General features: G+C 41.1%; 3 protein-coding genes across 3 annotated transcripts in view; all 3 read right to left on the bottom strand.

The window, feature by feature from the left end:
- Nucleotides 1-553: 553 nt before the first annotated feature.
- LOC102199972 (segment polarity protein dishevelled homolog DVL-3-like) lies at nt 554-14,738 on the bottom strand. The gene is made up of 15 exons (XM_013912801.1): nt 14,093-14,738; nt 12,587-12,656; nt 10,478-10,593; nt 9,220-9,332; nt 8,889-9,024; nt 6,849-6,939; nt 6,639-6,708; nt 6,393-6,532; nt 5,614-5,690; nt 5,464-5,531; nt 5,202-5,351; nt 3,868-3,999; nt 3,301-3,468; nt 2,978-3,181; nt 554-1,755 (listed from the first exon to the last, which is right to left on the bottom strand). The coding sequence occupies exons 1-15, from the start codon at nt 14,251-14,253 to the stop codon at nt 1,397-1,399; spliced, it is 2,055 nt and encodes a 684-aa protein (XP_013768255.1). The 5' UTR covers nt 14,254-14,738; the 3' UTR covers nt 554-1,396.
- A 2,154-nt stretch (nt 14,739-16,892) lies between these two features.
- copb2 (COPI coat complex subunit beta 2) lies at nt 16,893-24,828 on the bottom strand. The gene is made up of 22 exons (XM_005721091.1): nt 24,685-24,828; nt 24,115-24,252; nt 23,899-23,985; nt 22,858-22,984; nt 22,574-22,722; nt 21,925-22,071; nt 21,704-21,803; nt 21,457-21,599; nt 21,086-21,285; nt 20,586-20,696; nt 20,403-20,491; nt 20,196-20,302; nt 19,816-19,959; nt 19,567-19,697; nt 19,177-19,384; nt 18,923-19,033; nt 18,583-18,797; nt 18,325-18,463; nt 18,090-18,227; nt 17,838-17,915; nt 17,553-17,684; nt 16,893-17,345 (listed from the first exon to the last, which is right to left on the bottom strand). Exons 1-22 carry the CDS (start codon nt 24,685-24,687, stop codon nt 17,250-17,252), a joined length of 2,793 nt encoding a protein of 930 aa, XP_005721148.1. The 5' UTR covers nt 24,688-24,828; the 3' UTR covers nt 16,893-17,249.
- A 539-nt stretch (nt 24,829-25,367) lies between these two features.
- LOC102199409 (retinol-binding protein 2-like) overlaps nt 25,368-25,530 on the bottom strand; it is a 2,618-nt gene continuing 2,455 nt past the window's right edge. Inside the window, exon 4 of the mRNA XM_005721090.1 lies at nt 25,368-25,421. Coding sequence (XP_005721147.1) covers nt 25,368-25,421 — 54 coding nt within the window. The remainder of the gene's footprint in view (nt 25,422-25,530) is intronic.

Below are 25,530 nucleotides of genomic sequence, written 5' to 3'. Positions count from 1 at the left end.
GGTTATGTTTAATAACCGGAAAGTGCGCTAGAATTGCGCTCACATGTATTTGTACTTGTTAAACATCGACAATTTCTCATTGGCTCCAGGAAGTTTAAGGGAAAAAAAAACATTATTGCATTTTGTTTATTTTTTCCATGGTGGTAGTATGGGTGGTCTTGTTCTACCCTGTCCTGCAGAGTCAACTTCAATTTTATTTTCCAAACTAAACCGAATCCCCTCTCAACAGGAGTTTCCGCCTCAAACCACAGGGAACGTTTTGCATAGAGTTGTTCAGTCTGGGGCAAGTCCAAATGTACACAGGCTGAACGTTTGCACACTCCCACAGCGCTCCCGCCCCACTCTCACTCACTCACACACACACTCACACATCTGTACAGCAGACTGCCCACCCTTCACATTCCTGCGCCTGGACGGTTTTGCAGTCCACTGCTTTTAAATGCAAATATAACCTCAGGTACCATAGAAGGGGGGGGGGGGAATAAACTCACTAGGTTTCAGTTTTTGGTTTTGCAGAAAGGTATACACAAGCAAACAAAGCAGAAGCAGCAGATTTAAGTCATAAAACTATATTTATAAATAAAAAGACATTTTCCTTGATAAAAGCGTAGTGTGAAAGTCATGGTAAGAATTTTTTTTTTCCACTATACATTATCACAAGACAGTCTGAAGATTCGCTGGTTAGCAGATGAAAATGTAGTTGTGCCGTATAAAAACGACTCTGGAAACTGGATGCTCATATTAAGCATTAAAAAGAAAAAGAAACTAGTTGTGACCAGCTACAAATATTATAAAACAAATGCATTCTCAAAGTATGGACTGTAATTCTCTTGCACTACATACATTTCTTTCTTTCTTTCTCTCTTAAGTCAAGCAAATACTTTAAAAGTCTGAATAAGGTTAACAGTTAGTGTTCATTTCAGCTTCTTTCAGTCATTCTTTTTTTCTTGTTAGAGGTCAGCAAGTGGGGGGGAAAAAAAAAAAACAGGAAGAGGGAAGAGGCTTCAGTCTCTCTCAGTTTTGACGTGGACAGGGGTGGGGGAGGACAGAGAACATTAGATAAGGAACCCAGAGGAGGGAGGGAAGAGTGAAAAGAAGAACAAATGAAAAACATCCATGTGGAAAAGCACTGAGTCATCTTCCCCAGCTGACCATTTCCACTGCCTCCCTCCCTTCTTCTGCTCTTTGTCCTTGCTAAAACTCTTCCCCACCATGGAGCAGAAACTGAGAAAGGCGCTTTGGTTCCATCTGGAGCAGGGTGGGGGGGTGTTTCTTCACTGAAGAAAGTATGACCACTACAACTACTAAGAAAAAGTACAAGAGAGGAGGAGCATTTTCTCTCAGCATACACAACAGGGTGGTTTCCATTTCTGCCTTTAAGTCTCTATAACCGGTGTCACATCACATCAACAAAGAATTCTCCGGCGTTGCCCACCGCCATTCGCAGAGACTGCCGTGACGCAGTGAGCTCAGGGGGCACCGAGGCAAGCTCTCTGCCTGGTGGGGCACCAGGTGCAGCTGTAGAAAGATGTGGTGGCTGAGGGGGCAGGCCAGGGGGGCCGTACACAAGACCAGGCCCATAGGCTATAGAGTGGGAGTTGGCACTGCGGTGGCTCACAGAGCTGCGGACGCTTCGTTCACTAGGGGGAGCCACTGAGCGCTCACTTGGTGCCCGGTGGCTCCTGATGTCTGATTCGCTGCCACTGCCACCGGATTTTCGGCCCTCATTCTTGCTACAGTTAGAACCGCTGCTCCCTGTGAACAGAAAAAAAGAGCAAAATTATTATGCAAGTGAGATGTATGTTTAAAAAAATAAAAATCACATCTTTTTCTAATTGGGTGCCAATGACATCACGAAGGCAGCGCTGACCCAGTTTGCAGGAGACTCTTGGGAGAGCTGCATGACTAATGCTGACATAGTCTAGGAGCATTCAGGCCAAACAGTTTAGCTATTCCTGAAGGCAGTCACAGGTCTTTATTTTATTATCCCACTCAGACTGCTTAATTTTAGGGCAAGTTCCTGAGAGTGATTAATTTAAACCAAAACAGCTCATCTGATTAAAAAGAAACTTGATGTGGAGGATGCTTTGGTCCAATGCATGTCATCAAATCCAAAAACATAGGAAAGTATTCATGTCAGCTTAATTTTGTGTCTACTAAAGAGCGCGAGAGAGAGGTATAGGATGTTACCCTGTCTTAGCACAAACACTGGAAGAATGGGGGGGAAAAAATCTCTTCTCCACCAGAAATATTAAAGCAAACCCAAACCCCAACACTTCGTCTTTTACATTCTGCATCCTGCTAGTTTGTGCACTACTCACCCGTGCATTTAAGTTAAATGAGTACAGAGCATCTAAGATGTTGTCTCAGTGGGCTGTTGTTGGTTAGTAAATATCTCCAGTGTGTAAGGAAACTGCACCTTAAACCACAATGTCTGCTTTTCTAGTTCCACACACATTAAACACAGAAACCCCAACATCTGAAGACTTTGGGGGTTATGGAAAGAGTCCTTTTTCACTACTCACAGAGCTAGGCTGTGTCCTTCAAGTTTTTGAAGTCAGCTTATTAAACATACACTGTTCCTATAAGTGAATTCAAAGTGTGGAGGTAAAACTCCACACCTCATACTGCTCAACAGCGTAAACTAAATGTAAAACACTGCAGAGATGTTGTAATATCACTTAATATATCCCTTTCACACAGAATCTGTCTACAGGCTTATAAAGTCTTTCAGTGAACTCTTTCACAAAAAAGCAGCTATAGCAAGCCCTAATGAACCTCAGCAGCAATGGCTGGTTACCTTCTTGTGAGCTCTGCATCTTTGTAGAAGCATAGTTGTTAAAAGTTTTAGGGAAACCGTGTGCTACTGACATGAATTTTGATTTTTCTTTGAGGAGAAACTGCAAAAATTAACATTGTAATTTTATATGAAGTGCTTGAAATTTATCTGTTGAGGACTTAATTAAACTGCACTAACCACTGTGCTGGCTCCCTGCGCTACCAGCTCCTGGTCCACCATGGAAGGGCTGCGGCAGATCGTAAGGGTGTGGAATAGGGAACTGGTAGGGCAGGGCCATGGGCCAAGGTGCTGACCCAGGATGGGGCAGAGGGGGGAGGGTGTCCTGATCTGAGGCACCACCGCTGGATCCATCATGATCATGCAGAGACAAGTGGGTCATGTCTGAGGGAAAGAGAAGACAACTCCGTTACATTTTCAAGTCGCATCCCACTTAAACTTTGGCGAAACTTGCTGTTACTGCTCACGCTCTAAGCAGATCAGTGAGCTCAAAGTCCACTTACTGCCACAGAGGTCTCCAAAGACATAGTAGCACTGTTCAGAGAAGGTGATCTTATTGACTGTGTGTCGGATGTACCCAGCCTTCAGCAAATTGCTGGCATATTTACGAGCTTCACGGCGATCTGTGAATCCTTCCACATGATGGAAGAGCCAGTCCACCACATCAGAACCTGAAGCACATGTTTTAGAAATCAAATCGTGAGGCTACAGCTTCACTGATCATATTTAAAACTTTTTTGACAACTTTACATAAATCTGATGGTGGTTAATTTATCTATACTTCAATTTAACATTGATTTTTGTTGAGCTCTGGTAACCCGGGAATACACCTTGGTATAATAAAGGTAATTCGAGCTCATGCTGAATGTTTCTCAGTTGTTGGAATTTAAACTTTTTTTTTCCCAAAATGTTAAAAAAAAAAAAAAAAGTAAAAAACAACTGAATTAATCGAAGCAGTATTTAGGTATTGCTTTGGCATCAGTGAAACACTCAATCTAAAAGCTGAGAAGATCTGTGTATGTGTGCGTAATTTTTAAAAAGCCCAGTCAAGCTCGCTTTGACAGACGTACCAATAAAGGCATTAGCGATGGTTATCTTGAGCCACATCCTGTCTCGCACCTCCAGACCTGACTCTGGGCAGGCCATGGCCTTAGCAACCGTTGCCATGTCACTGTGAATCGAGAGGTGGAAGTCATCGAATCCTAGGAAAGATGACATGAGCAAGTTAACATGTGGGTGGTGTTAAATCTTTTAAATCAGAAATTGAAACATTTTGGTTTAAGGAGGTCCGGCTCCATCAAGTATAAAACTGTTGAGCCACATTGTGTTTTGTTTCCAAAACATTTAAAATTAAAGAACTACTGAGTGCTGTTTTCTGGGGTTAAAGAAAAAAAAATGTTGGCCTGTTTTGGAATTTGCCTCAAAAATATTTGGTTTCCTGTGGTCTCGGCTGTTATTTGACCCCGTTCTGTTCTAATCGTGAATCAAGACTGGATTTGACTGGATCTTTGTTTGAAGTGGACTGCAACTGACTTGGATTTGATAAATCCCCCAGATGAGCCAGACCACAGTGAATTACATGTCCTCCCTAGAACACTAATGTATCTTACATATAATCTCACTGAGTTTCAGTCCATTCTCAGACCAGCTATCATGACTAAGCGTCACAGTGTCCCTTCTCATCTGCCTCCATTTCAATAGACTTTTCATTTCTTCTTTAATAAATTTAAAAAAAAAATCCCTTCACAATACATTGTGGATATGTAATAAGATAAAGGGCATTCATATTTTCTATTAAGTGAATTATAGACATGTAACTAATAGGTAAAAGGCAAGTTAAACAATGTTTCAAGAGAAAAGGAAATTTTTCTCCCAAAAGAAAAGGCATCGCAAAACTTCCAAAGATTAAAGGAGACACGAAAGTTGTGAGTTATGGCTCTATTTGGACACGAGCAGATGGTAGCTGAGGCTGAACACAGCAAAAGCTGGAACAGATAATAGTCACAGGAATGTAGTGAGAGGGAAGGGCCGCACTTAACACGGAGACTTACTAACAGAGGTTTGGTGGTGACAAGGAGGGAGAGCTGAATGTTCCAAGCGGTATGACAAACCTGGAGTTATTTTCTTCCTCAAATGCTCAAATGTATTTATTTTTAACAAGTAGGCTATAAAGAGGTACCAGGAAACAAAGGAGAAAACTAAAAAAAAGAGGAACAAAAGAGTAAAAAGAGGTACATTAAAAACTCAAAAGGTGGTACAGTTTAAATGTGGAGACCATGTGGTGACAAAAAGAAAATGAACTAAAAACTGTGACTAAGAGTTAATGGAGGATGAAAGTTGCTTTGGATAAAAGTGCACTGATGACAAGCTCCAACGGGCAGCTTCGGGGGGTGATGTGACTCACGTTCAGTCTCAGGGATCGAGCTGCTGATTGAGGAGCTGGTGGAGGTGACTGTGCTCATGGAAGGGCTCATGCCATATGGAGGGTACACCCCAGTCATGGCTGCCGTGTGAGACACCCATGCAGCGGGGTCGATAGGCCGGATTGGCTCACCTGTTAAAAAGAGAGGGAAGGCAGCTGAAATTAATGAGGTTATTACAAAATCTTTCAAGTAAAAAATAAAAAATGTGTCACTGCGTATAGTTATTGCAGAGCAACCACTCACTCCTGGGCAGAGCAAAGCAGCTCCGAGGGTTTGGGTCCCAGCACTTTGCAACTGTCAGAGTAATGGGGCTGGTAAAAAAGACACATAGACAGTTAATTATTGGTCTTTTTGCACTCCTGTGTTATAGATGCTGCTTTTGCATTCGCTTACCCCGGCTTGTGCACTATGTCTCTTAGTACTCGAACAGCATCATCATTGCTCATGTTCTCAAAGTTTATATCGTTCACCTAGATCAATAAAAACAGAAAAATATCCCAATGAGATGCCAAGTTAGAACTAATGTGGAACTAATACTTTAAAGGATGCGCTCAGATAGTTCAAAGGCAAAGAGACTGAGCTGGTTTGGACATGTGAAGTGAGGTAGTGGGTATATTTAGAGCAGGATGCTGAAGACAGAGCTGCCGTGGACGTAAGAGAGGAAATGCAGGTGGATTGGATCACAAAAGAGGATACAGTGGACAGGAAGGAATTCTTCAGTGTGCTTGAAAGATATATAAAGAGAGATAAAGCTATATGGCATTAAGAAGTAGCCCCAGAACTACATTTTTTCCTATAAACAGAAATATGAAAATTTCACAGCCCCACAGCGATTCCAGTTCTACTGCAGAAAGACATCAATATGGGGTCCCAAATAAGCAATTTTCCTGGGAAGTATATTTTACAGTATGATAAGATTGGATTAAATGAAAATGTGTATATGAAGAGTAAAAACACTAAGAATGATGTCAAGCGATGACATTACAGCCAACTGCATCTGTGACACATGCACAAGAACAGAAACCCTTGACATCATTCATTTCAGTAAAAGTGCTGGTCTCAGTTACAACGTGTACATCCACTCACACTATGTGTCTAAATTCCAGATATTCAACTGTAAACTGTTTTCATTTTGTGTGCATCAGTCTCCTACTTAAGACACAAACACACACCTGCAGCAGCATATCCCCGGGCTCTATGCGTCCATCTGCAGCCACAGCTCCTCCCTTCATGATGGAGCCGATGTAGATTCCTCCATCACCTCTCTCATTACTCTGACCCACAATACTGATGCCCAAGAAGTTATACTTTTCTGTGAGGTGGGGAGGAACAGAGTATATTCAAAGAAATGAAGTATTATCAACTTCATATGCTCGCTGAACAAACATCTAACTCCTGTGTGTGTGCAAATCACCTACCCATGTTGAGAGTCACAGTGATGATGTTCAGCGACATGGTGGAGTCTGTGATGCTGCTGAATGACGAAGACTGAAGAATGAAATAAGGACAAGAATTATGAGGAATGCAAAAAAAATACATTAAGAGCAGAATCATGACTTATAACATGAAAGATCATTTTAGGTAACTTTGGTTGAGTTATTGTCCTTTACAACTAAGAGTGTTCTCACCCTGTCCATATTGGAAGCCTTGGGTTTCCTTCGCCGGCGTCGATGTCGTCTCATTAGACGAGAAGAGCTCTGCTCAGTGGAGCTACTAAACCTGAAGAGGAGGGGGAAAAAAAAAACAAAAAACACGATTTAAAATTAAATAAATAATAACTAAATAACAGATGCAGATCAAATTGTCTCATAGGAGTCTTTGAAAGTAGCCACGATCTAATCTTTGAAGTTTCTGGATATAAACTTCCCCATTATAAGCAAATATCTCAAATTTTCTACATACTGATCTTCACCAGTGTACCAATATTTAGTTATAATATTGCTGCAACAATTGAGGCTCTGATGTCCATCCGTTTATGACCACAGTGTACCCATTTCCAACAGGAAAGTGTGCCCATGCCACAAACCTTAAATCATCTCAAATTGGTTTCTTGAACATGGTCATGGGTTCAATGTACTTAAATGATCTCAACAGTCACCAAATCTCAATCCAACAGAGCCCCTTTGGGATGCGGTGGAATGGAAGATTCATATCATATCATGCGCAGTCGACAAATCTGCAGCATCTGTGTGATGCAACATGAGCCACTATTGCTGAGGAATGTTTCCAGCACTGTGCTGTGCCACAAAAAATAAAGGTAGTTCTAAAGGTAAGCAAGAGTCCAAATGGGTAGTAGCAAGGTATACCTAACAAAGTGGCCAACAAGTGTATGTGCTTCAGACACAAAGAATACTTCCAATTGAAATACATTACTTACAGTCATGCTGCCTCATAGAAATTTGTTTCTATGAACATGAATAAACAGATAGCTTCATCGTGACCATTTCAAGTTTGTTACCAGGGCTCAAATACTCCAGTCTACAGTAAGAATAAATAACCCACTGCTGTTTAATTTTACCATATAAATTTAGTAATCAAACGCTAACCATACTACTACCTACTTAAAAGAAAGGCATTTGCAAAACTGCTGAAGCCTCATTGATCCATCAGTACTGGTCTTGTCCCAATCTTGTCCACTTCTGGACAGAGGTTTTCCATACCCTGTCCAGGATTCTCAGTGTGACGCTGGTGCCTGACCCCCTTCTTGCTTTGTTTGGCATCAGTGGGAATGAGATGCCTCTACCGGCCTCTAAAACACAGGCGCTATCATTCTGTTCCCTGTTGGCCAGGAGGGCAATTCTACTGAGGTGGCGGGGACGCTGCACCCCCCACTAACAAACAGTGGTTATATGACCTCATGTCTAAAACTGGAAAAAAATAACACACTCCAAAACTCTACTAGATAATTTCAAAGCATGTGCAGTTTTTTCCTTGATGCATTTCAAAATCTATAAGAATCTTTCAGGTGCATTTACTTTTGTCTGTGTGCAACTCCCTCATGTCAGGTGAACAGGTCTAGGGCAGTGACCTGGGTGGGAATTAATGGGATTATTTTGCAGGGACTATGTTATCTGGGGGACAAAAAAAATGTTCTTTATTTTACCTTTTTTTTTTTAACCTTAAGTGTATGGGCTAATTGCCCCAAATGAACAAATCATCCGTAATCCTTCTATTCTCAGAACCTTTTTTATATGCATAAAGGAAAAACGCTTAATAAAAAGACATTGTTTAAAGGGAAGCCATTTGAAAGCCAGAAGGAAAACAGTTCTACAAGTCAGAATGAGCTTTAACTATAAGACAGCATCGAACTACATTTGAAGGTTACAACATAATCAACAAAAAACAAAACAAAAAAACCTGATTTCTTTCTGCGTCAGAATCCCCCCCAAATACGTAAGAGGTTTTTAATCCAGCTCTTTTGAAGCTGATTAAACGGGAAAAACATCCCGTCAGATGCCTAAAGACTGAGACCAGCAGAGTCTCTGCAGTGGGCTGCAAGGATTACCGCTGGAGCAGAACCCTGAGGTTACCACAAAAACCAGCACACAATTAGACAGTACTAATCTTTGCCATAAACCATCAACTATAACTCCACATGCATTCCTGAAGCCAAATGCATTTCTTCTTTTTGCAACAAACCAGCTCAACAGCTATATAACACATCTGACCTGCTGGTTGCATCGTCATCATCTGAATCAAAGCAGGAAGTGGACTCCAGCTCGCTGCTCATGAAGGACGAGCAGCTGTCGTACTCGGGGCCTCCGCGTCCCATACCCCGCGATGAGTACCCGTTCTGCCTCCCACCTGCAGCAGGTTTTTAAAAGAAAAACTTAAGCTAGAAAAATAAAACAATCAAAGGATACTGCATGTCTAAAGTCAATCACGCTACACTTACTTTTTACCAACAAGATAACTGTTATTCATAAGTTGTGAAATACATGGAAACAACACTGATACGTGCAATGAAAAACAAGAATAAGCAGCAAGTTTCTTTCTGACCATGGTCATTAGTGTGTTTCCGTCGCGGCCTCTCCCGCTCTCTCCTCTGAGACACCATGGAGCCGGTCTCTGTGTCATTGTCCAGGCTGTCCCGACCACTTGCTGCTTTCCCACTTCAGACAAGAGAGCGAGTGTTAAAGAGAGACAGAGTTCCAAAACATCATGATCAGGGCATTTGAGCTTATTCAGCAGCCACAAAAATTAATGTTTATTTTAAAAGAGCTTTATAAGAATCAAATTGCTGGCTACTCTGGTTCACTGTGGTTAAGAAAGCGATCTGTACCTGAATATTTGGAAAGAATTGCAGATGTTGTGTTGATGGATTTTCAGTGTGGTGATAAAAAGAGTCTCTTTTTTTTAACACTTTACTTGCAGACATAGCATATTTCTTTAGATAGAAATATTTAAAAAAACAAAACAAAACAAAAAAACAACAACTAGTAACCAGGGGCTTAAGTATGATCATAATAGCCTACGGATAAATGCCTGCAAGAATTAAGCTAGATTTTCTTTCCTCCAGGGCAGTCACAAGATATCACTTTTTTGATTTAATTTGCTCTTTCCTGTTACTGTTCTTATTTGGCAATAGGGCTGCCACAAACATTATTTTGATAGTCGACTAGTCACCGATTATTTTTGCGGTGTTCTCACGGCTCTAGTGAGCCTTGCCCCCGACTAGCTATCGAGCTAGTGGGTAACAGACGTCTCCGAAAACATCGGAGCGCTTTTGAAAATATGTGGTGTCTTGATAAACTGAGCAGATATTTGAGGTTTACACAGCTACATTCTCGCCTGAAAATATGTTAAACGTTTATTTTGTGACCCAGAAAGAATAATAAGAGTAATATTAAACTAACTAGCTGCCTCCATTGTTGAAAACTGAGCTGTGCCGCGCTATGAATTCTGGGACACCGCTTCTTCTTCTTCGGGGTTTAACCGCAGCTGGCATTCTTGTATATGCAGTGCTGCCATCTTCTGTTTCAGTCCGTTATTACACTCTTAAATCCTGCTACTTATTCCTGCGTCTTTTGTGATCTTACAAAGCTTCAAACGACGCCTCGTCGACGATTTTGATAGTCGACGTAATCGTGACTAGTCGACTAATCGTGGCAGCCCTATTTGGCAACACAGAAGAACTCATTCAAGACACTCAAAAAACACACAGACACACACTAAGCACAATATATTTCATTCTCATTCACAGAAAAACAAAATATAAAGTATCAAAGTCCACAAAGTCTCGTTTGAGTTCACTGACTGGTAGGAAGGGGGTCTCGAGTCTCCAATGCCCCCGGTCCTCTCCAGAGGTGGTGTTGGCTCTAAACTATCCGCCACCGAGCCTGCGTCCGTGTGCGCGCCGTCTCCAGAGACCAACTGTTAACAGACAAAGAGTCGGGTCGTTCAGGGGGATGAGTATCTCTCAGAGAGAAGAATTTACAGAAAGTCACAGAATGAGTGAGCAGCAGACCTTCATTCACATCCACATTCAAAGGCTATACACTGTGTGTCATGTTTTACTCTAACTTCCTAAAAGTATGACACAAACATTTCAAAATCTCCTGCAGAAAGGGACTACAGTCTCTTGCTAAAATTCAGACTTAATCTGCCTCCTACTAGTTTCCTACTGAGAGAGCAAAGCTCTACAAAAGCAGCTGTGAATTCAGCAAGTTGAAAAAGAAAGAGCCCAAGCCAAGACTTGTGGTTTGTGTACCTGACAGTGTTGCCTAAGTTACCAAATTGTAGGGGAAAAAATGGTCTCCAACAGACCAGAACTAATGTTTTCTCAGAAATTAAATTACCGGTATGCATTTATTTCCACTTTTACCACATGCTAGTGTTTGTTAGCTTGAGACAACAAAACAATATAACTTAAATCCTGCTGTGGTTTTTGTGGAATCTTGGAAGTCATCCATATCAGAAATGAAGCATGTATTTGCATGCAAAAACAAGTTTCAACGATGACATGAGACCAGTGTGAAACTGTAGCCATCAACAGCAACCTGTGGTGCTGAAAAAGTTCAGATTCAGCAGCTGCTGACCTCAATCTTAAGGATCCAATGTAAAAAAAAATATTTTTTTTAAAAATCAGGTTCAATTTCATTGTATGCACAGCCATTATGCACTTGAGAAATCTCTTTCGTTCAGTGCATGTTTATTAGAAATCAAGCTGTGACATCTAAACGAAATTAAATTACAGCAACAAAGTGAGTGTGAAGATGTTGGAAAGATAAATATGTTGTGCTGAAACAGGGCATCAGTATATCAAATCAAATCACCTGTACTGTCATAATAATTCAGCTATATTACTATGTGGCAAGATAGCTAAAATTAGTCTTCTGCTCTTAATCACAATCACAAGAGTCTACTTTGGTGTGCACTAAAGGGAGCTACAGAACAGGAGATACAGGGTGCTGGCTTGTTGTGATGAAATGATGTGCAGCCAGCCAGGCCTCTGGACCCCAGAGAATAATCAATCAGCTCACTGAAACAACAGACGAACAGCGGAGACAAACAAATGGACATACTCTAACAGAAATAACATTTGACTGTATGTGGAACATTGCAACAACCCTCAAGAGATAACAAACACTTTGGAGCAAACGCACAAAAGGGAACTGGCTTTTAAACACATTAAACTAAACCTCCGCGCAGTCTAATGAAAACGACCACAACAAAGAGACGCATTAGGACGAGCACGCTGGAATATACGCTCCAGAATGGAGCAATAACGCCATGTTGATGATGCTCGAATAATTAAAACCACACTGTAGAAATTAAGCGAGTGCTTTAGCCTTTCACATCACGACACAGAGCAGTCTTTCTCTCTGCTTTATTCTCTCCTCCCTGTGAGATTCAATCTTCTTGTTAGATGACCTGCAGTGAGGCCCTTTGTTATGGAGTATTTTCCGGCTATCCTGTGATTTCACTTGCTCTTAATCCAATTTCAATGTCGAGAAGAGAGGAAGGGAGGCCGTGCACGAGCGCCAGATGTCTCGAGTGTTGTGGAGACAGGAGTATTATTGCTTAGAGGCTTTAAATAAGAAACTGCATGTAAGTACATGTATGTGCTACATGTGCCAATTAACCTGTGTGTTTCAAAAAAATTTATATTTTACAGTGAAAAAGACAAGGTTTAGGAAAAGCAGTGTATGTATACTGCTCTGAGGATCGTTATGTGATGATGATATTATCACACAGATGTGCAGTGCCTCCCCCTACGCTTGAGTATGACTGGGGTAAGTGCCCAACAGATGGGAATCATTGTTACACATTCATGTACGCCACTTAACCACACAAGTTATCGCACACAAGCAAACAGCAAAAAATAAATAAATAAATGTTATTGCAGCGTGTATTTTGGACCTACCCATGACACCACACGTCCATTGAAGCAGGGCAGCTTAGCATTGTCATCAGATATTTCTTCCTTTACTACCCTGTAAAGAGAACAAGGCTTTGTTTCAGTCAAACATTACCAACACAAAAGCACTCCCTGGGCAATAAAACATGAGGGTGCATTTAGAGGAAGTGGAGCTGGACAATATATTCCACCAAGCAGGACAGACACTGACAACTGGGGACAGTTGTACACATTAAGAATCAATGACAATGTTCAATATAACCAAATGTTTGAGACTACTGGCACACGCACAGAAAACTAGTCAAAAGATGGCTCACTTGTCCATTTCATATATAGAAGTAAGCCTTAATGCGTTACAGACTGGTGCAAATACATTAACAAAAGGCATGTGTAAATGTAACCATGTGAATTTCATGCAAACCCTCCCATTCATTCAGTCCTGCTTGCAAGGATCAGATGGCAGGCAGATCTTAACAACACCTTGTTACACAATGAAGAGGACAAATAAGGCATGTATCTAACAAGCGCCTCAGAGTATTGGAGATGTCAAGATTAGCCGGGTCTTTGACAGGGAGAACACTGATGGTCAGTGAGGCTTTCCTGGTAAAGATCACAGGCTCCAAACCAGTCTAACAAGTTCCTAAAACACCACCAGTCTAGACTTTAAGGCTTCAACAGTTAATTTAGTGCATGCACCTCCACTCTTGAAACAACACAAACAGCTGCGGATCCTTTCAAAACTCGTCCTTCCTATCTAGGTTGTTGCCCCACCCTTGTTTGAGTTTAGCCAGAAAAACTTTGGCAACCTGGCTCGAGTTTTAAAAAAAACAAAACAAAAAAGTACATTTCTCCCTTTTATTTAACTCTGAAGAAGGTAAAGTGTGGAGGACCATAAAACGTCTACTTTCTGGCCATGTTTTAACACAAAGGGACACGCTCATAAAGCTGCCAGAGTGATGAACAGGGCATTCCTGTGTCCAACTTTGCATTCCTTAGGCTAATAGACAACAACAGCAGGGGCCTTCTGGTCTCACTCACTCACCAAGTGTCCTGTTAGATCCATTCATTAGCCTGCTAGCATAAGCGTTTCATACATTAGGCAGCAACTGTCAGCTGTAACGTCAGTAACTAGTTAGTAACAGTATGAATTGCTCCTTGTTTCATTTAGTCTTCAATAAGTTTAAATGCGATTAAAGGCGTTCTCTTAGTGTTGGTGAAACTGGAAATGACCAAACTTGGTAAGACAGTACAGCATAAGCTAAGCACGAGCAATGTAAACAAACGGGGTCGGGACGCTGAACAGACCTGCTAACGATGCGACCTGGACGCTAGCAGCTAACAAAGGAACGGCAAAGCAAACGGCTAGCTGATGACTGAAAGACAGGTAACCTTAGAAGTGATGACAAGCCAGCTCCACGAGGTAACAAATATGTTACAGTTAATCTGAATGGACTGAGGTTAAGCAGTCCATGCCGATTCCACGTTAAACACAATGAACCTTTTAACAGTTACCCGAAGTCATCGTCCATAGATTTGAAGAAGAATTTGTAATTTGGTTTCTTGAGGACATTTTTGAAGTCTGCCAGCGTGACTTTGTCCGCCGGCACCGACAGTTTCACCAGATATGGTGTCTCCTGGTCGTCGAGGTGGTAGATAATTTTGGTCTCCCCCATCTCGGACTGCGGCTAAGGCAAGGCAGACTGGTTGCATCAAGCCAAGGGCCTGGCAGGCTCCCTCTCGGGCCCCGACTCCCCGTGGCGCTGGCGGCTGCGGCTTTGCCGTGGTCCACCCGGCTCTCTCTGGCTGACCGACCTGTTCCGTAGTGCCCGTTTCTGCCTTTTTTCCCCCCCTTTCTTTTTTCTTCACGGCAGCTTGCTAACGTTACGCCTGACTCTCTATTACAAAAACACCTTGCTGTTCCACAAAGCGTCCAAACACCACCCCAGGACTGAATTGCTTTAGTTTCCGTTTGTGTAAAACGTACAATATATCACAAAAACCTTAGAAATACGTGAGGAAAAACAGTTTCAAAGCGGTGCAAAAATAAACAATCTCAGAAGGGTCCGTACTCCCTTCTCGCTAGCTGCTCGGCTTTACTTTGTTGCACACGAAACTGCATAAAATCGTCCAAGCCTGTCTCGGATGAGCGCCCTCCGCAGGTGAGGAGGAGAGTGACAGCTTTTCGAGGACAGCTGGGGCAATTTAACGGCTCCCATATTGCTCTGGTAAGGCCATTAAACGGCCTTTAGCAGTTTTGAAGCCCCACAGACCCACAGTTATATGATGGTATACTTACAGAGCTTCAATATGTTTATACTCCAATTTACAGCTGAAACCTTTATATGGATTGCAAAGAATAAGACCATCATTGTCAGTTATCATTTTACTCTCTTAGAATTTGGATCTTAATCACTCTAAAATTAAAAATCTCAGCTGTGACACGATAGACAAATGTAAAATTCCACTTTACATTTTAAATCTGCAAGGAGGAGGTTTGGGGGGGGGGAGGGCGTGCAAGGATGTAGGGCTTCCCATCATACAGCAGAGAACTGGCATGGAGGGAGAGGTTTTGAAATCAAACGACTCCTTCCACATTTTTATTTGTGTATTAATTTTGCTGACCCCTTGTAATTGCTATCATAGCACCACTCAGACTGAGAAGGAGTCCAATCAGAGTGATTGAAAGGCAGAGTGATTTGTTTTTCCCACATCAGCAGGTCAAATAACTTAATTTATGACTGTGGATCATGGTTAACCTTCTTCACTTTATTATATGGTCACTGATCACACTTTAGACAGGTTTTATAGCACATGAACTTGTAGACAGGTGTTACCGACATTGATGCCGGTTATGCTGTATTTAAGCACAAAGCCGTAGTTAATGTGGTTAGTAACATCTGTGTTTACCTGCTATTCCAGATAGAAATGTGTCTTATTACTTTGAGGTGTGCAGTGAAATTTTACACACAAACACATCTACACTTTTAGATAGCATACATCTGGCTGAAGGATAACATACTTTTATAGTCCTTTCTATACAGATGCATTGCATTTTGATAGAACAAATGCTGTAAATTGCATCTTTATAAATGTAACTGTCGAAATATTCCATCTTTACTTTTGCTACTTATCAAAATGTCATAAATAACACAGCAAGATATCAAGTATCAAACACTGCCTTTTAAAAACTGAATTATGAACACAGAAAAGCACAATGTGGAAAGTGTCTGATTGGCAACAGCTGACTTTTTTGGCATGACAATGGCAAACACACTGTCAATGCAGTCAAAGCAACATGACAGTTTAAAAAGTCTGAAGCTACAGTTAAAAGTACTATGAGATAAAAGTACTCTTTATGGGGAATAAATGATATCTTTTCATACTAATATTGCACCTTGTGCATGTGGAGCAAGTTTTAACTGCTTTCTGAGATGCCAGTTATTGTGTCAATACTCAGAAAACAACCTAAAAGAATGCACTTAAGTGCACTGCAGTAAAAATGTTTTTGTTTTTTAACATGTTTATGAGCATAAAGTCGTTTAACCTGTCCAAAACAGTTAGAAGATGCACAATGGGCCTTTCTCATACAGAGAGTAACAACTTGAATCTTAGTAAAGGCTGCATATTAGTCGAGTCTGACTTACTGCCACACCTACATGGTGCAACAGAGACACTATTAATGTTAATTACACAATTGCTGCTGGTGCCAATAGACGTTTGTAGGTTTTCCTGTTTTTTTAAAAGCAGGTCTGTTTTTCTGACAATTACAAGACTTGCATCACTGGAATTTTCTAAATAATTATGCATTATTATGCTGTTTATTATGCAGCGATGCATGTGTGTCTGTGTAATTTATACAGCTGGCAGTAGAATGGGAGGATGGCATGGGTCAGGCCAGCGAGAGGAAGAGGCTATGATATCCTAAGTTGAAAGCGGAGGTGGAACAGTGAGGTTGGAGAGCAATAGTTTGCACAGTGGAGATTAACAAACTACAAGTCTAGTCTGTTTCTGTTACTGTACTGGAGCATCTGTAACCCACATAATTTCCTTAGGGATTAATAAAGTATGCTGATTCTGATATAACCACCAAAACTCCTTAAAAAGTTAAGAGATGCGTGGCCAAGCCGTACACCACACCATCTCAGGAATTGCTCAGTGCTGCAGTAAGTGGCTGCAGATGATGAGCAAAGACCCCAGCTGGACCCTGACACACTCAATGCTGCTGAGGAACTTATTATTGCTTCATTATTAAAAGCTGCATTTGTTAGTTTTTGCGATAACTATCAAGAGTAAGACGCTCTTTAGTCAAATGTGAATATGTACAGAAACCAGTTTATTGGACTGAATGAATGTTCACTTCCACAACAGAAAAAAAGCAAAACAAAAAGCAAAGAGTAATAAAATACAGCCCAGTGGACAGTTTTTCTGAAATTCTCAAACAATAAATGGTTTACAAAATGAGGGAGTCTGTCTACCTTTCTTCTGTGGATAAAACATCAGTGATATCATGATCTGCCACTCAAACACTGCAGTAGGCAGATATGACGATATAACATTTTTACGGACAAATACAAAAGAAAAAAAAAGTGGGGAAAAGGGATTTGGTCTCTCTTTTTCTTTTAAATATGCTCTATAGAGTGCTTGGGAGCAGACTGTTGGCAGGTCTCAATCAATCATCGAGAAAGTCATCATCAAGGTTAACATCTGTGGTGTCAATGTCATCCAGCTCCATGTTGTCCAGGTCCACCTCGAGCTCATCCAGAATCTAGGACAGAGAGACGCGTACAAAAAAGGAAAATCCTTTTTTAAACAATGTTCCAGCTGAATTTTCATTTGATTTCACTTCATCAACTAAGAACAGTATGTGCTACAAGTTGTTCTGTATGAATAAAACCTAAGTCATCACTTCCACACTAGAAGAGGGATTGATTGTGACCGCATAATAAATCAAAAATAAGGAGTAAGTCTTCACCTTATCTTTCTGTGAGAATTCATAGATTTCAGCCTCTTTCTCTTTCTCCACTGCTGCAGGAGGAGCAGGCTCAGGCTGTGAAGGTGTCACTGCAGCAATGGGAGCTGCTGCCTCCTCTTCATCTTGTGTCTGCTAAAAAAGTGAATTAAATAAGGGAATTTTAAATTGTACTTGCCACTAATTTCTCCAGCTTCTATTCATTTTTACAGCCTACAGAAGCTACAGAACAATGAACAGTAATCAGGATAATACAAAAGTACTGAGATATTGATACTGTATGCAAACCTTAGAGACAGGAGGTAGGAAGGTTCCTTTGGGCTCGTATCCCTGGGCCTCTTGAAGAATGTTTCTGTCTTCATTGGGCTGAAAATGTCAGATACAAATTCAGAAGTGCTGCCATATTAGCGATAACACAGTTAATTTACCTAAAACTAAGCATCTTTTTTACTTAAGTCATCAAGGACTTTCAGTGAGTACTCTAATCACCGTCTCCTCACTGCATAATTTAAGTATTTTAACCAAAGTCATTCAGCTTACTGTAACAAGTGGATAGTCTTTAGCAGGCCTAGTGGTGCCCAAGCAGGTTTCTCTCAGGTAGTGTTCAGCTGCAAAGGCTTCTTTCAGCCCGGGGAACAGATTCTCATACTCTGTAGGGTCTGCTAGGGATTCAGCCGCCTACAATGAAGATGCAGGTCATGACCAAGAACAGATATCTAGACTGATGCTGATTGAGTTTAACAACTAAAACAAAAATCTCAAAGACGTAACTAACCTTCTGGTTGACCTTGGCCAGATTCTCCCTCCATAATTTGACCACGCGGGACACCTGGCTGGGTAGGTAAGTGCGAGCCAGGAAGGCAGCTTCAGGTAGTCTGTTTGTTCTGATCAGAAGCTCCAAACACTGATCCAGTCTGTGGAGAAAGCACAGTAGCAAGGCATGAATTACCCTGGTAGCCTCATTTTCAGTGTGAACAACAGCATGGTTCTATTCCACAATTCGCCCCTGCAGGCTTGTACATCTCACACTTACTTTCCCTGAAGGAAGTAGGTCATGAAGGCTACATTGTTTTTGCCGTCCCTTTCTGCTCCTTCAGCCAGCTTGCCCACCATGACAGCATTACCGGAGGCTGTAGCAAGGAGGAGCAGGCCACCGTAATCCTGGGCATGGTGCAGGCACTCTTGGGCCAGGCCAAACTGGCACTTACTGATAGCCAGCTCTGCTAGCTGCTTCCACTTCTGCTCTGACTGTAGAGAACAGAGTAAAAAATATCAGAAATGTACTGGACAGAAAACCTGATCCATTGTGACATCAAATTACAATTTAGGTCAAGCCTTTGATATAGAGTTTGCGTTTGCTTCTGTGTCCTTACCTCTGCTTCTACAGCCAGCTGGTAAGCAATCTTCAACTCTCCCAGCTGCAAGGCTAACTCAAACCTGTGCTCAGGGTCTGTGGACACTGCCAGGGCCTGCTGCTTGAAACCCTGATGAGCCAAAGAAATTGAAACCTTAACCATATTCACAACTCAAAAGACAACCATTAAAATAACCTCTAATAGACCAGTTTTCTACAGCTCATGTTTAAAGTCCAGTTGTGTTTCAAGATGAATGAATTGTCTTTGCTAACCTGTTTCTCCAGGAAGTGTGCCACCCTGGTCCTCTGCTCTTTAGGGATAGTGGGTAGCACCTTGTCAGCCATTCCAAAGTCCCGTCTCATTACAGCAGTCTGGTACTCCAGGACGGAGACCAGCAGGGAGTAGCTGACGATATTGAGCTCCTTGTCTCCCAGATACAGACGGTCATCTTTAGGTATGTAACCCAGTAGGTACATGGTCCTGCAGAAAAGGAAGTAGGTGTGAAAAAGCACCAAGGCTAATTTTAGAGGCCACTTATTCTTTTTGTAGATTACATATTTACTGTAATCATCTGCTGAGTTTCTGCACTGCTGGACTGTGTTTCTAATAAAGTCGGGAGAGCAATTCTATTCAACTCGAGCCTAAATAGTCTGTATTCTTACCTGTCCAAGTGTGCAATTGTGACAATCTCTCCTCCAACGTAATAGTTGAGTCTGTTTACAGAGCTGGTGTAGATGAAGCAGTCTCCAACCCAGAGCCCAGTCTTGACAATCTCCTGGATCTCTCCCTGGACCTGAACATGTCATAACAGGTCAAATATATTTCTTAGATCAAGTATTACATTATGCTAAGCTATTCTAAACACTGACTTCCAACAAAGGATGTGAATGCACTCACATCCACACACTTACCTCAAAGGCATCTTCAATACCATCCTCTGTCACTCCCTCGTTGTTCTCTTGGGAGGCAGCGACTTTATCTGCCAGGTAGCGCAGGATGAAGAAGGACTCCTCTGTGGCAATGCAGACCAGTTCACCAGAGTCTGACCAGAAGATCTGAAAAATATGAGAAAAAAGAAAGAAAAAGGTAACCCTACTAGAATTACTGGACAACAGCTTCTGACAATCACTCACTAACTTATTTATATAGGCCAGTGCTAAAAATAAGGTTAGAGAAGCACAAAAGTAATTTGTGGTGACTTGAATTAAAAATGCACAGAGTTTCCAGACTGATAAACAGGGACCAGGACTGAGAACAAATATCTCACTCAGTAGAAGAAAGCCAGTCTTACATGCTTGGGCTGGATCTCAATGCGGCGGATTAACTCTGTGTTCTCCCAGTCGTAAAATGCCAGGCCGTTCACCGACCTCACCCCAAGCAAGAAACCTCCATAGATACCTGTAGAGCAGAAATACAGGGAAAACGTCTGGTGAGAAAGACAGCCAACATACTTCCACTTCCAGTACCACAAATCCATCAGAAGCTAAGATTTCATTACCTTCAGCTCCAAAGTCGGGCTTAAACGATTTCTTTTCTTTGAAGTTTTTAAAGATTTTGACGACACTGCTGCTTTCTCTGATGGCATATCTTTAACAAAGAAATACAGATGTTATTCAATAAGAGAGTAGCAAAGGATTAGGGCAAAGTTACGCTCAAGTTACGTTTTAAAATGTTCACTTACTCAGAAGAATCGTGTGCCCACACAAACTCCTGTGCTGAACCAAAGCTCTTGTTTCTCAGTGCCATAGCGGTGTAGATGATGTACTCTCCATCTCCACACACCACAACAAACCTGAGTAGGGGTAGGAATTAATAAGTATGTTCATACTTCTTCCTACTCCTTTTCAGACCAAACATTGTTACATTATGTCAGACGATTTTGTTTTATTTCATTATATATTTTTTTGTTTATCTGAACACATACGTGTGTGTGTGTGTATATCTACATATATATTCGTATCTGTAAATGAAAATATATGTAGTGTGTATATATTGTTTTTTTTGTTTTATATGTCTGAAACAAATAAAGATACAATACAAAAAAACAATAAATGGAAAAACTGCAAATGAAGCTCCTCTGATAGAAATGTAATTATAAAATGACCAGAAACAAACATCTGTGATGCTCATTTCTGTGGATTTATAAAAAAAAAAAAAGGGCTGGACCAAGTGCATGTCTACCTTCCATTAGGGTTGTGCTGGATGGTTTGAGGGTAAATCTCACAGCTGCCCATGTCTTTGACAGCCAACGGTAGCCTCTCTCCATCCTTGATTTCGGCATCACCCATGGCCTTCAGGTTGGCCTGCTGTATTTCACTGTGTTTGGCCCAAATGATTTTGCCACTGGTGTCCATAGACATGGCTGGCTCCTCCCGACCCACCTATCCAGGAGTGGATGACGGAAAAAGAAGATAGATTGGAAGAGGATGAAAATAGATTTAAGTTTTGAACACATAATTCATTTACAAAACATGATAACCTTGATAAAATTCAGCTATAAATTAATAAATTTCAAATTCATAGTGAGTCTTTGTCTTCTTCCTTTCCCTCACTTTGATAATGATGCTGCCTTCATCGTAGCCCAGCGCCACATTGTTGGAGCCCCTGAGACCCGACACACACCACACTCGCTCCATGCCATAGTTCAGTGTGCTCTCAAGGCGGTAAGTGCTCGAGTGCCAGATACGCACGGTCCCTGTAGAGGGAGAGAGAACACAGTGTGAAAAGCAATAATTAATGAGATGGCAAAAGATGCATTTTGTGGGTGCACAGGTGAGGATGAGTGGGATTCCTGCTCACCATCCTCTGATCCAGTAATGATGATGGGCAGCTCTGGGTGGAAACTGACGCAAGAGACATTTTGGGCGTGGCCCTCCAGAGTTTGAACGCAGGTTTTGTTCTACAACACACAGCGACAAATGGGTGAAACACTCACATGCACACAATGCTAAACCAACTCTTACCGCAGTAGCACAAGTAAATAATCACAACATTAGGAAAATCAAGTGAAATTCTCCTACCTGGTAGTCCCAGATCTTGACTTGGCGATCATCAGCCCCAGATATCAGGTAGGGCTTGTCTCCTCCACTGTAGTAATCAATACAATTTACTCCTTTCTCATGACCTTCCAAAGTGAAATTGGGAGATGAAGAGCCAAGCTGCCACACCTGTAAGAATCCCAAGAACATGACTACAAATACTTCATGAACTTTTAACTACATATGTGTAATTTATAGTCATAAAGGAACCTACAATAGTGTATGACCCACAGTTCACAATCCACGGTGCAGATATACTATTCCTCCAGAACTCTCCAAAACATTTAGCTCCTAGGACTAATTTCCAGAAACCTTGAAGTGAAGTAAATATTGCTGTGGGATTTCACTATAGTATAAAACCTGAAAAGCAGACACTGGCCTGATGACATTTTAAAAAGAAAAGGCTATTTTACCACATAATTTCTGTGCACCATCACAAAATAATAAACATTTTACCTTAAATGCTGACAAGTTGATTTTTTTTTAAGAGTATAAGCTCAAATTCCAACCGGATACCCTTGTCTGCATAAATGCTTAAAAGATCATGAACCTTCTCAAGTCTTACCACGGGAAACAGGACTCAGCTTTAGCAGAAGCAGAAGTGAGAAGATACAAAGCAAGAGGCTCCTACCTTAATTGTTCTGTCCAAGGAAGCACTGGCAAACTGATTGTTGTCCTTGGGGTTGATGACAATCTGCATAACATAATGAGTGTGACCCTCAAACACCTGGCTGCATGACCACTTCTTCTCCCAGTCCCAAAGCTTGATCAACATGTCATCTGCAATGACACAAAAACACAGTCATGCATAAAGACAAGTCTTCATAGTATGATCTGTGGAGCATGTGTATGCAGAATGCCACAGATTTACAAAAAAACTAAAGGAAGAAAGAAATCATGAGTTTACTAGCGTACCGCTGCTGGTGAGGATGTATGGCTGGGTTGGATGGACAGCAATGCAACGAATGTAGTCGGAGTGTGCCTCAAACATGTGGACTCGCTCCAAGGTGTTGTAGTTGAACACACGGATCTGCATGTCATCCTACACAGGGATAATAAAAAAGCTGAGTTACTACTTGAAAACACATCATTTTAAGATTTTAACAACATTGGAAAACAAGATATGATCATGTGACTCCCTCAAAAACTTAGTGCACATAACATCTGAAAGATAACAATATCCTTAAAAAAATCATGTCATTAGTTTTTAAAAGTATTACTTAAAAGTTACTATTTGGCACTTCTGTTGTTTTTACTAGATGCAGGTGGATGTCTCCCTAGTGACCTGGTAGTTGACTATTTGAGTGGCAGACCACAGCATGTGTGGGATCAGGTAGGGTGATGAGGAACTATGCTGTGGCAGCAACTTTGTTACATAGTGTGAGCAGAACAATCTGTATCTTAATGTGACAAAAACTATGGAGCTAGTTGGGGAGGATTGGAACACTGATGATTCGTATTTCTATACATGAGATCTGGGCAGACACAGGGAATGACCACAATAACAAAAAACTGAACTTCAATAAAAATACAGAAGACCCCCTACAGTAAGTGCTAGAGGAATATCTACTTTCTGAAATGACTGAGCTCTTTTAATATCTTCTGGATGATGCACAATATTCTCCGGTGGCCAGTGGCATTCTCTATTCTGTTGTGTCTGATGGTTCAATAAGCTGATCCACAGGACCAGAAATGTTGGTGATTTGGAATTTGACACTCTGAAAGCAGTTTTTCAGAAAAGAGGATGCTATCTAAGTTATCGAGAATACTGGTCAGTCTTTTAACCCCATCCATGACAGTCACAAGAGCATGTTTTCATTTGCCATGTCTTGTTTATAATATCCATAACATTTTAAACTTTTTGGAGTATTTCATTTAACATACAGCACCTTTGAATTTGTCAGCTTTTTTTTTTCTGAGCTGTGATCCCAACAGAAATAAGTAAATATCACTCACCGCTCCTGTGATGACCCAGTTCTTCCTTGCCACAAATTTAGAAGCTCTGACAGGCAGGTCGCAAACTTCGAAAGTCTTGACAAGAGTCTGAAAAGAGAGCCGGCTTATAGTTTGCAACATATGGATGCGACACATCAGTGATCATCTATATGGATGTGAAGTCAGCAGTCTTTTTTATATAAGCAATTTGGCACGACTGTCACACTGGCTTCGTACCTGAGTTTCATGGTTCCAAACACAGACGCTGCCGTTGTACAGACTAGCCAGCATCCATGGCTCAGTTGGGTGAAGGTCCACACTCTTCACCCGGTCTGACCTGGCTGTCAGCCTCCGCTTAATGTCCAGCCTCAGAGGCTGAAAAGACGGAAAGAGATCAGTGTTTCCAAGCGCTGTTACAGGTGTTATATTGAACTTAAAGTGTATCTTAAAAGCAATGAAGCTTCAAACAACAACTGGTAGCAAAACCAAAGCATCGATTAGCAGATAGCATTCAACTCAATACATTTCGTTTAATCAAGCTAAATCTGTAACTGTGCATCCGTTAGTAATAACTGCGCAACTAACTCAACACAAATGTACCCACATGCTAACACTGGAAAAAAAGCTTAGGTTGGAAATCCTAAAAGGCCGTAAGCTACAAGCTCTCGTGCTAACTCAAGCTAATTAGCCGCTAAGCTAGCTGCAAGATATTATTATTTGACATTGATTCACGGCTCTTTTTAAAACAAATAAGTTGGTATGTATACAAACAAAAACACACTCTGGGATGTTTAAAATGCCTCCTACCATGTTTTGTCCCCGTGTTGTCACAATAAAATCAGAGAAATGTGTTGCGAACAGTTTCAATCGGGGTCCAAATGTTGCGTTTTTCCAGTGAACAGCCTAGTGGACACTGACGTGGAACTTCCTGAAACGCAATCTCGCGTGAGTTGAGCCGTGCAAGTGCTGACGTGACAACATCCGTGAGCTTTGCTGCAGTCAGTCGTCAAGCTGCCACGGTGTCATTCTATGCTGTGTGTAAAGACTATATCCTATGTCTATTTTTATTCTATTATATCAGTTGCTATACAAATATAACTTCACCACCATCCATGGTTAGCCTATAGGATAAACAGAGCGCCTTTCCAATGTCATATTTTAAGATGAGTAATTTGTTGTCAATTATTTGTTTCGAAAGCAACATGAAAATTGTCCTAACCTTGTTGTCAGCTCAGTCTTATGTCCGTTTTATAATAAAAATGTAAAAATATGTAATTTTTTTCTCCATTACTATCACATCATTGTCTGTTGTTAGATAGATAGATAGATAGATAGATAGATAGATAGATAGATAGATAGATAGATAGATAGATAGATAGATAGATAGATAGATAGATACAATATGGTTCTCAAAGCATCTTTATTCATCGATTCATTCTGCTCATATATTTAACAAAACATGTCACGTTTATTTAGAAGCATTGACTTTATTATTCTTTTTTCTTGAACACCTGACGACAAACTACACTTTCACATGTCAGCTCCTGTGGAGGAAGAGAAATCTCTTAATGTTATTCAGCAGAGGGATCAAAAGAACATTAAGCAATGTTATAGCTGGCCATTTTATACTTAACAGTCACATCCTGATTATGC

Source organism: Pundamilia nyererei, unplaced genomic scaffold (genome assembly GCF_000239375.1).
Source record: "Pundamilia nyererei isolate P.nyererei 1_Seehausen unplaced genomic scaffold, PunNye1.0 scaffold00004, whole genome shotgun sequence".
NCBI lineage: Eukaryota > Metazoa > Chordata > Actinopteri > Cichliformes > Cichlidae > Pundamilia > Pundamilia nyererei.
This window is presented reverse-complemented; position numbering and strand designations above follow the sequence as displayed.